Consider the following 11,609-nt stretch of genomic DNA (forward strand, 5'->3'; position numbering starts at 1 on the left):
TAGGGACAGGATTCGGAATAAAAACAAGGATTGAGTGCAGTCTTGAGTCCAGGGCTCTGTGGCATCAGGGACACCTGCAGTGACAAATAGAGATGGCAGAACTGACTGGGAAAGAAGTGCATGGTGTGGTGTAGAAGAGACTGTACTCTGTCAAGTCTCAAAGCCACTCTGGAGCCTGGAAGAGATGCCTTTATGCTCAGTCTGATCAGTGATGAAACTGTTTTTCTTTTTCAATGTTGGTCTTGGCATGTTGAAACCTTCTAAAACAGGCATAGACACAATATACTCTTGTGTCTGATCCTTGGCTGCATGGGCAGCAGTTGACATAGACTTAAACCGAGACCTGGAGAGCCACCAGTATCTCCCCATGGCATCAGCTCTGAGGATTATCTGCGAACTCTTATGATTCCTGAATGAGTGGGGGGAAGTTTTCTGCGTGTCTGGGACAACTTTACCAATCTGTGTCTGGATTTCCTCATTCACAATGAATAGAAAATCAGATTTATCTCAAAGGGATATTCTGTCCTTTCCAGAATCTTTTGTGTGCCAAGTGTGCGTATTGGTTGTGAGGAGGCATTCACACAGCAAATGAAGGAAAGACCAGGAACCAGAACACTACCTCTCCACCCACTCAAGGGTGTTCTTGCAGCTTGAAAAATAATGCTGCTCTAACCTCTGATCTCACCCCGGATCCACCCTTATTCATATTCTTTAGCATCAGGGACTTCTCTTATTTCGAGTGTTTTTTTTTTTCCTGTTGTTCTTCAGAATTTTTTGCTGTTGTTTTACATTTTATTCAGCTTTATATTTAGCTCATTTACTTGGTGTTTTTCTTGATCCCTAATATAGGCACCAACTCTAATAAATTTACCCCCTAACACTGTCTTGACATAATCCCACAGGTTCTGTTATGTTTTGGTTTTGTTTTCATTTTTTTATTTCATCTTTAACTTTGTCTCTGACCCAATGTTCTTTCAGTGGCATGTTGTTCATCTCCAAGACTTTACAGATTTCTGGAGCCTTTCATTTATTGATCTCTAGTTTACTCCATAGTGGTCTGAGAAGATGCCTACTATGAGTTCCATTTTTTTTTTTTTTCTAAAAGTTGGTGAGGCTTGTTTTTGTGACTTATCATGTGGTCTGTCCTAAAGAAACTTGCATGTGGAGCTGAAAAGAATGTATATTCAGTATCTGTGGAATAGAAGGTTCTGTACATATGCATTAAGTCAATTTGTTCTATTATCTGTGTGAAATCTGTTACTTCTTTGCAGAGTTTTTGTCTTTTTGATTTGTTTATTGGTGTTAATGGGGTGTTAATGTCTCCTAGTACCATTTTATTGGCATCTGTATTTCTCCTTAGGTCCATCAGTAATTGTTTCACCTATCTAGGTGCTCTTGTATTTGGTGCATATGCATTTATTATTGTTACATAAGAAATTTCCTAATTGCAAACTCGAGTTCATGGTAGAGCCTCTACCATCACTCACATTGGAACTCCTGACCCTTTGTTTACTTTTATTAGTGGCCAAGTAGTAAAATTTGCCAATATGTTCAAATAGTTATCAGGAAATTCTAAAAAAAAAAAAAACTTTTTGTTTACCTAAGGAATCTGTACACAAATAAATGCAGTCTTATTTCCTGGATTATAGTCCTTTTCCTCTTCCTGACCAAAATGCTGACTGAATATATAAGCTGTCCAAGCCAGAAGATTTTAGCCAGACAGTCTTCCCAGGGTACAAATGCCACTAGGTGGTAGAAGACATTTTATCAATGCCGCCACCTCAGAGTGACTGGTTTTGCACAGGGTGTGCAAAATGGAACCATAAGATGAGCTTAATTTTCAAAGTTAACAAAATTCTTTGGGCACTATAGATGCCCACTATACTTCACAGGCTTCCCTACACAAGGATTCCAGAATCCTGTCCACAATTCTATCTGAATTGCTGGGCAGGAAGGGAGAGGATGCTGAATGTCAGTGCAATGTCATACCCAGCTAATTGGAAAGCAGGAGGCTAGTGTGGATGGTGAGCATTGTGAAGAGGAAGCCAGTGACTGTGGGCCTGGGTGGGAAGAGGTTGATCTGAAGAAGAAATTTGGGGAGAGTGGCACAGGCCATCACTGAGGAAAACATGATGGAGGAGCTTATAAAACAGAGCTGTGAGACTCATGTGTGTCTAAGGAAGGGTCCTCCCAGAGGAAGAGGAGGAAGAGGAGTCTGTGTCTCAGACCCAGACTGCCCTTCAGAAAGATCTACTGAAAGTAGATCTTGAAGCCCTTTGAATTTCCTCCAGGAGTGCATAGCAAGACCACAGAGAAGGCAGTTCTATTTGTGACTGGAGGGCAGACGATGGTGTAAATCTCTTTCTTCAGTGTCAGAGAGGATCCAGAGGCAGCAGTCTCATGGTCATGTGTCCTTAGAAAGAGGGTTCCTGTAGGGGGATGGACATGAGCAGGACTTTCATGACAGAAGGGTCATCAACGCTGTTCAGGGACCATGTCCTCCCCTTCAGTTACTCATACGGGTGGGCTGGCACAGAGCTGAAGTGGACCAAGCAACACAGCACAACCTAAGATGAGCAGACCAGAAAATGGAGCCAGGGACCAACTCAGGACAGGAAAAGGAGGATCTCAAAGATGAGGAGCAGGATCCAAATCTGGAAATGCAACCCCACAAAGAGGAGCCAGAGGTGATGAGGCTGTAGGAAACTGAAGTGCCCTGTAGAGATTCATTGTGCAGAATCCATACCAGGAGATGCATATTGTGATCTCTTTGTGTGGGCCTTTGAGGAAAATAAAGCTAAGGTAGGATTCAGATGCAGTACAGTCTTGCTGGAGTGTCCAACAAAGTGCTGAGGTTGACATGACACGGAATTGGAGAGGCGGGGTTGGAGACAGGGAGGGAGCTTGTGTCCACAGCTCAGGTGCCGAGGCTGCACTGGGAAGACAGAGATTGGGACAGGAAAAATGAGGATGACCTGTGGTAGGTGTGATGCAATGAGGGGGTTTCAACTTGCACACCATAGAGGATGCTGCTGTTAAACATGCTCATCTGCAGTGCTGCTTCTTCAGCAACTAATAAACAATTTTAACATTGATGTTTTTCATATGTTAGACAGAATGAGCCCATGCTCCAGCAATTCCACCCATGGGTATCCACTCAAACCAGGGAAAGCAAGACACTTGAGCAGGCACTTCTAGAGTAGCATTTATTGAAGTAGTGACCACTAGAGCCAGAAGAAGGAAACAAATGCCTATACATTAATCAATATACATATGTCTGCAGTTTAATATTATCTTGAAAGGAGAGACTATTTTTGCCTTAGATAAATGAGACTGGCACAGTGGGTGCAGCTGCCACCTGTGATGTCCAGATTCTGTATCAGTAGTTTTGATTCCTGGCTATGCGTTTTTTCACCCATCTTATGCTTCTGAAAATGTACAGGAGGAAGGCCCAAGTATCTGGGCCCCAGAATCCATGTGAGAGACATCGTGATGGAGTCCCTAGCACCTGACTTCTGCTTAGCCCAAACCTGACTTTTATTGTCATTTGGGCTGTGAAAATGATAGCTCTCTGCATTGCACATTCAATAATAATAGTAATAACAACAACAATAAAACTCAAGGTTTCAGGCTAGTAAGTCTCAACCAGGTGACTTAAGCTCCTCTCCATCACATTCCATGGGCTCATTTTTAACCATTGCATTAAGATGTTTGTGAGGTGAAAATAATCCAATGCAGAGAAATGAAAGAAACGGAAATGGACAGGTGACAGGGGAAGGAAAACTTGGGAAATTATTGTCTTACACATATAGGATTTCATTTGAAGTAAAGACAAACGCTAGAATTGGTAGTGATCATGTCTGCACAGCATTGAGGCAAATGTACAAGGCGAATGTAATGATTAAAAGGATTAATTTTTGAAGTGTGTTGAAGCAATAAAAATACACTTTTTTTCTTGTGGAATATTCAGATTAAAGACATTTGCAAAAAACTTGGGTGTGAACAGAACTTTTTTGACTTCCATGTTTATTGCATTCTTATCTGATATATTTTTATTTTTGATGATTTATGATAATCATACTTTTCTTGTACATTTTTGTACAGCAACTGCACTCGCCTTGTCCTGTAAATCTGGTTTTGAAAGAACAAAATCAAGCGAAACCCAAGTAAACAGAACATAAAACCATGTGTCAGGAATGGCAAATTGAAGGCAAAGGAAGACTCTCTTTCTAGGTTCCCAAAACATCTGAATACGCTTAGATTGCCTAGTATGAGGCTCCTTCTAGAAACCACGTCTATTTGTATAGACCTCAATGAATTAGTACTTCATGCAGTCAAGGACAGGCAGTTTCTAGAAATATAGTTTAAGTGACTAGAAAAGGTAGCAGAGAAGCTGCATCTTGCACCCCTCAGTGAGCACTCCAGCATTTAGCAAGGTGGAATTCTCTGCCAATCAGGACACAGGGACTGAGACTGGCAAAACCAAATTCTGGAAATAGTTTAACATTGGATAGTGTGAAAAACTGTGTCAGAGTGAACCCTATGTAGAAGGAAAAAATGAAATCTGCCCAATAAAAGAACAGGAAACAGGTCATGAAAATGAGAATACTCTGAGTAGCTCTGATCTCTGGGCTGGGATATTTGGTACACCTGGAGCTCTGGAGGTAGAAGACTTGTTTGTGATGTTTGTACAGATGTAGACCCATGTACAGACTGCTCCATCCCATGATACTCTGAAAGGTGAGGTCTCGAAGAGTCATGAAGCAGAGGACGAGCCATTTGATTATTTGTGGAGCTGGCAGTATGTAACAATGCTCAACATGTTTCCTAACTGCAGATTTATTCATGCTGTTGACTGCTGCGATATAGTGGAGTAAGTTAGAACTGATGAGGAAGCTAAAGACCCAGAAGATGAGGAGGTAGGGAAGAACCTGCCATACAGTGTGTGGTTTGAGCTTTCTCCACAAGTTGTTCCTGGGACTGATGGTGATGGCCTGGACTACACTGAGGAAGCAGGTAGTGCAGATTGAGAGACTTCGAGCAACCCTGTTCAAGTAAAACACAGTTTTACAAAGAATGTCACCTAGTAGGAAGTTACTGATATAAATGACTGTGATTATGTCTCTCACTCCTGTGGTACAGATGATGATAATATTTGAAAAAGCCAAATGGATGAGAATAAGGTCTGTGGATTTTTTCACAGGACCCATGATCAAAGTGTGTGCATGTCTCACAACTATGAGGACGTTCCCCACCACTCCAGGGCCAGTGAGAGAAAGGATGATTATTCTCTGGATGAGGTCACTCCAGGTCATCTTCTGACTTCAGGAACTGGACTAAAGAAACCTTTTAAGGAAAACAAAAAGGTAACATGGCAAATTTCAGGTGTGTGGATCTTCTCTGCGTATTCCAGAGCAGTGACGATGCACATACATGTTGGGATGCACATACATGTTCATACCTCACTGGTCATTCTTAGAGGCTCTCTCATCTCCTACTTGATCTCCTTTTTTGTGTGCTGGTTCTGTTGAAACAGGGATGGTAAAAGTTGCAACTGAAACATGACATCTGTGTTAGTGCATCTTCCTGCCTTTCCACAAGAGCCTTTTAAGTATTCCCTAGATGGAAAATTACTTGAAGAACTTTTCCCAGAAAACTTTAAGTGATAACACCCCTTTGTCAGTTCTAAACCATGACCCTAAGACCATTCCTGTTCACTGCTGACACTCAGCACCTTAGCCATCTGGACTGTGCTGGTGTGCCAGGTACATCCTCCATACTAGCCTTCCAGTGAGCACTGGGAAATCAGCCAAGTACAGAAAGACATACATCACCTGTCCCCACTTATCTGTGGGAATGAAAATATAATCATGTACAAGAAATCCAAACAAATGGTTACTACAGGGTGTAAATGCATAGGGTGGAAAGAGGAAAGTTAGTGGAGGGAAGGATGCAGCTGCTGTTCTATAGCCCAGCAGGATATGTATGATGAACAACAATTCATTGTATGTTTCTGTGTTGTCAGTAGAGAGAACGCTAAATGTTCCCCAGCCACAGAAATGAAACTTAATTATTTGAATACCATAGTTATCAGTTTCTCATCATTACACTTTGTATTTTGGTACTAAAATATCATACTGAATCCCATCAGTAAGTACAATTACTGCATGTCAATTTTAAGTAAAAGCTACACTTAAGAATCATATGTATATGTAACATGAGTGGTAGCGTCTCAGAATTGCATTTGTCTTTTTCAAACCCATTGTCTAGAAACTAATATGAGATAGGGCGGGGGAGGTAGGGGAGGAAGAAAGGCCCCTTGCCTGAGGTGGAGGTGGTGGAGGTGAGGATTCTGCTCTGCTTTAGCATTCCAGGGGATGAGAGGAAATGTTTGTCTGATTGCTCTGTTTTGTTTTCCTGTACCTTATACATACTTTTCATCTCTCTAAACAGCATTGCCATATATAGCCCTGCAACTATGACATGCCGTCCTTCAGACATAAAATGTGATCTGTAACAGGATGGTGCTCTATACCGGCCAGGTACACTGTGAGAAGTAAATGGACTGGTCTATGCATTGCTCACGTCAATCCCTAGAAATGAAGAGACTGATTTTCCAAATAAAATTATCTTTGTCATTATGTGTTCTCATATCAGTGGTCACATTTGATCAGTTCTCTATGCCTAGGTACTATGTCATATTGTGAGTCTAAAAAGTATCCTAATTTAATAAAAAAATATAGCCCAAACTATTTCACACTGAAATGAATGAGGGACAAAAGAAGAAAGAGACTCTGAAGTGAAACCAAAAAAAAAAAAAAAAAAAATTCCGAATACCAGTGCAGGGAAGGGAAGATGCAGAAAGCCAGGAGCCTGTGAAAGGAAGAGGTCCCCCTCCAGAAAGCCCATGGCTGCTTGATGCCCCCAGCCTCCCTCATGCCTGGGAAATGGAGCAGCCTCAGGCTCAAGGAGACAATGTTGCTGCTGCACAGAGCCTCCCTCCAGGGTCAGACACAAGGGAACTGAGAATTTTCCTCTTTCAGCCTGGCCCTGACCAGCCCTACTTCGAAAAGCATTCCTTCCACAGTTAAAGCCAACTCTCCCTGCTGCACACACACACACTCTCAGCCTCACTGGTATGAGCAGTCTGGCTTAGGTTTGGCTCTTCCTGCATGCTGTCGTCCCTGGGGTCAGCTCTGCCCTCTCCTTTGCTTAGCCATTGACTGTTGAGTCCAGAAACATCCTGATCCTCATTACACTGAACCTGTGCTAAAGAGCCAAAGGCAACTTGATGATGAGCAGATCTCAGAGGGTCCAGGCAAGTTGGACTTGATTATGATATGATATCACTTCTACTCACCACTAAAGCTCGTGAGCCAACTCGAGAAAAGCATCAGAAGTGGTCACTTTCTCAAATTTGCTTTAGGCATGTATTTCTTTTTTTCTGAAAACTGCAACAGCAAGATTTTGCGTTGATTAACTGTACAACTTACATCAATTTTCACAATCTCTACATTTCTGCTGATATATCTTAACCTCCTGTAATTCAGTCACACACAGAGAATAGTAAAGATAAGCAAAATGCAGCTGCACATCTTCTGTCCCTAAGAGCAGAGTTTTGGGACATTATTTCTTCACGGGGGTTCCCAAAAATCAGTTACCCATCACTGTGTGCATTGGGAAAATGAGAATTTTCTAGTAGTTTATTTTTGCTTAACCGCTAAAATCAACTACCTGTATCTGTCAACCTGCATTCTGGGCAGGCAAATTTCCAGTAGCATTGTACTGACAAGGTATCTTGGGGGCAGTGTTGTATCTCTCATCTGAAACAGCTTAGAAAATGACAGGAAAGAGAGGTTCACAAATTTTGTAGTAGTTGTGAGTATGCATGTTTCCGCCTTAAAGTAGCTTTATTTCTTTTTTTTTTTTAAAGATTTATTATTATTGGAAAGCCAGATATACAGAGAGGAGGAGAGACAGAGAGGAAGATCTTCCATCCGATGTTTCACTCCCCAAGTGAGCCGCAACGGCCGTTGTAAGCCGATCTGAAGCCGGGAACCAGGAACCTCTTCCGGGTCTCCCACACGGGTGCAGGGTCCCAAAGCTTTGGGCTGTCCTCGACTGCTTTACCAGGCCACAAGCAGGGAGCTGGATGGGAAGTGGAGCTGCCGGGATTAGAACCGGCGCCCATACGGAATCCCGGGGCACTCAAGGTGAGGACTTTAGCCACTAGGCCACGCCGCCGGGCCCTAAAGTAGCTTTATTTCATACTCTACCAAAAAGGCATCTTCAAATATCCTTCTTGGAACATCTTAGAAGCACTCTGTGATGGCCACAGAAGGCCACAGAAAGTTAGAATCAGAATTGGCCTTGGGTTGTCATGTCCGGAAGAGGGGTGATCCTAAATTTCTGCTCCTGGCACATGCAAAGAAGATCATGCCAAGCAGAGTCACAGCTCTTGCCAGTACAAGCAAGACACAAAGTTCAGAGTGGACCTAGTAGGGAAACTTCAAGGACTTCCCTGGCAGTGCTGTAGCACCTATGGCTGGCCTGTGGGCTGAGTCGAGGGTTGGGGTGGGTTTGGTGGAGGTAGTTGGGGGTGGCCCAAACTGAGCCAAAGTGCACACTGGCATGTGTGAGGCCTGTAAATGTGGCAGGCTGGGCTGGGCTAGGTTGTAGCACCCATCACTTCACATGAAAGTTGGGGCTGGTGCAGAACTGATCAGGCATCTGCATCCACCTGTATATGTATTGGCTAGTGCAGGTGATGGATTGAACTTGACCCTGCACTGGCTGGTGCATATAAGAGTCAAGCCCGAGGTCTCCCCAAATGCCATTTCTTGGGGGACTCCCCAATGAAACTCCCAAACTCAGACCCTGGCCACAGGGCAAATCACAGGATGTGTGGTCTGACTTTGCAGTCATGTGACAGTATTGGGCAACCTCAGTTGCTAATACCTGTGCAGTGTACAGCATGCCCAGATGCAAACAAACAACATGATAGCAAGCTCATTTAGGCCAGCAAAGAATATCAATTGCCTGATCAGAAGATGGAAAGCACAACAGGTTGCCCCACTCTCCTGGCCAAATTTTGCAACATTTCTTTGGGTCTGTGGATGCACTAAGTCAACAGACCTTGGAAAGATTTTCTCAACTCTGGAACAGCATAGCAGACAATGTCTCAGAACTAGCAAATCCACGGAAGTAATACCCTCAGAGCATTTCTATGAACATTAGAATCTCAAAAGTGCCATCAAATAACCAGCCCCTATCTACTGATGCTGATGTAGTTTAGCAGCCATTAACAGCCCCCCTCCTCTTCCAATGCAGTTGACACCGATGGAAAAAAAAAAGAAAACCTTTGTCCCATATACCTTGCTCACAAATATATATATTGTCTCTTAGAAATATGCAAGTCATATTTTTCCTTCTCAGTATAAACAACAGCGAATGTGTAAATGTTTCTGTGGCTTGATTTGTAAATGCTTATTCTTCCCTGTGGGGCTTGCTACATATTGGTACATGGAGAACTTCCTATTCCCCTTAAAGCCACAGAGCATCCCACTTCATGATACACCTGGATGCACCGGGCCCAGTCTCCTTCTGGTGCGTGTTTGCACTGCTTCCAGTCATTGAAAGCACTGACACTGAAATGTACCTTGGCATAGACCCCATCTCATGTGAAAGTAGCCACAGCATTCATTGCTAGACAAAGTAAGATCTCTGAGTCGAAATGTACACATATTCCTGTTTTATTGTAAATTGTTGCCTACTGTGATGAGCTGAGGTCACATATGTCCCAACACATGCACATCCTCTGCAGCTTCACCAGCAGCTGTTGTAGGAGGCAAGGTGCTGTTGACCAGATGGAGCCCTTGTTCAGGCTGTTTTTGTTGGATGTTCTCAAACAGAAAGGAGCCTAAGAAGCCAAGCCTTATAGTCTAGGATGACAGGTAGAGACGTGCCTGCCCTCTTTTCTCTCTCCTCAAAGTCTTTCTCCTTTGGACAAACTTGCTTGCAGGGTCCCTGACACCCAGGTCATCCTGCAGAGACACCCAGCCCCCACACCCAGCACCCCACAGTGGTCCAGTCCAGTGGCATTCCTGTCTTGCACTATGTGAGGACCCCAGGGGAGGGGGAGGCTAACACATCTCTCTCAGGCCTCTTATGGGTGGCTAAGTCTGGTCTCCTTGACAATAAAAGCGGGACAAACATTTGGTAAAAATAAGACAAAGTCTGTTTTTTCCTCACACAACTGACTCTTCTTTCTGTTTGTAAGTCACTCCTTTCCTTCCATTATCAAAAGAAAGATGACTAAGTATCCATCATTGTGCAAGCACAAACAAAAATAACTTAATAGCAATAATAAAAAAAAAATTTGCAAGAACTGTGTCTTAAGAATGAGCCATTGAACAGATTTAGACAGCCTAATAACACAGTTAATTGTGAAAAATGATAACATGCCTAGCAGAACACAAAACTACAAAAAGTACTTGGCCAGGTACCCCCACTTTCTAAAATGTGTCCATATTGTGCTGTGCCCATATTGTGGTGAGGTATAGTGACAAAGTCCATGTTGAATTGTATCAAGTTAGATCACTGGTAGTCCAAGGTGTTCCTGTCTTTCTCCCCCCATGCTTCCAATCATCACAATTGTATTGTACTCTGAATTTTCTCTCCAGGAGTTAACACTTATCAGTTTTGACTTTGTTTTTGCTTGCATCTTAAGAACACTATTCATATATGACATGTTTAAATTGTGCTGCATATAAAAATCAGTAAGTGATGCCTTCCTTAACTGGAGCATTTGCTATGGAAAGTACTTTTCCCACTTCTCAGTAAGTATACCAACAGTTGACCAAGTTAGAATACCTGCCAATCAGGACAAAGGGGCTAAAATTAGCATAACCTAGATCCAGAAACAACTTAGTACTTAATGATGTGGAATCACTTGCTAATGTGGAACCAAAATAGAAGGAGAAAAATGAAATCTGTCTGATAAAAAACAGGAAACAGGTCATGAGAATAAGAGTACTCTGAGTAGCTCTGATCTCTGGGCTGGGACATTTGGCACACCTGGAGCTCTAGAGGTAGAAGACTCGTTTGTGATGTTTGTACAGATGTAGACCCATGTACAGACTGCTCCATCCCATGATACTCTGAAAGGTGAGGTCTCAAAGAGCCATGAGACAGAGGACGAGCCATCTGACCATTTGTGGAGCTGGCAGCATGTAGCAATTCCCAATATTCATTCTAGCACTAGACATAATTCATACTGTTGACTGCTGTGATATAGTGGAGTAAGTTAGAACTTATGAGAAAGCTAAAGACCAGAAGAAGAGGAGGTAGGGAAGAACCTGCCATGCAGTGTGTGGTTTGAGCTTTCTCTACAAGTTGTTCCTGGGACTGATGGTGATGGCCTGCACTACACTGAGGAGGCAGGTGGTGCAGATGGAGAGACTTCGAGGCACCCTATTCAGTTAAATCACAGTTTTACAAATAATATTGCGTAGGAAGTTACTGAAAAGAAAAGCTGATAATATGCCAGAGATTACTCTGTCACAAAGTGTCATAATATTAATGTCTGTGGGTTTTTTCTCAGGACCCAT

The 11,609-nt window shown here is 42.9% G+C and overlaps 1 protein-coding gene and 1 pseudogene across 1 annotated transcript; both read right to left on the bottom strand.

Moving 5' to 3' along the window:
- Positions 1-4,183: 4,183 nt before the first annotated feature.
- Positions 4,184-5,513, bottom strand: LOC131481154 (putative vomeronasal receptor-like protein 4). The gene is made up of 2 exons (XM_058668752.1): positions 5,462-5,513; positions 4,184-5,346 (listed from the first exon to the last, which is right to left on the bottom strand). The coding sequence occupies exon 2, from the start codon at positions 5,313-5,315 to the stop codon at positions 4,410-4,412; it is 906 nt and encodes a 301-aa protein (XP_058524735.1). The 5' UTR covers positions 5,316-5,346; positions 5,462-5,513; the 3' UTR covers positions 4,184-4,409.
- Positions 5,514-10,835: 5,322 nt separating this feature from the next.
- Positions 10,836-11,609, bottom strand: LOC101527613 (putative vomeronasal receptor-like protein 4; annotated as a pseudogene).

This window comes from Ochotona princeps, chromosome 1, assembly GCF_030435755.1.
Source record: "Ochotona princeps isolate mOchPri1 chromosome 1, mOchPri1.hap1, whole genome shotgun sequence".
Lineage (NCBI taxonomy): Eukaryota > Metazoa > Chordata > Mammalia > Lagomorpha > Ochotonidae > Ochotona > Ochotona princeps.

What these genes read in the sequence shown, in the direction of transcription:
- LOC131481154 (XM_058668752.1), bottom strand. Translation starts at nt 5,315, where the DNA reads ATGACCTGGAGTGACCTCATCCAGAGAATAATCATCCTTTCTCTCACT.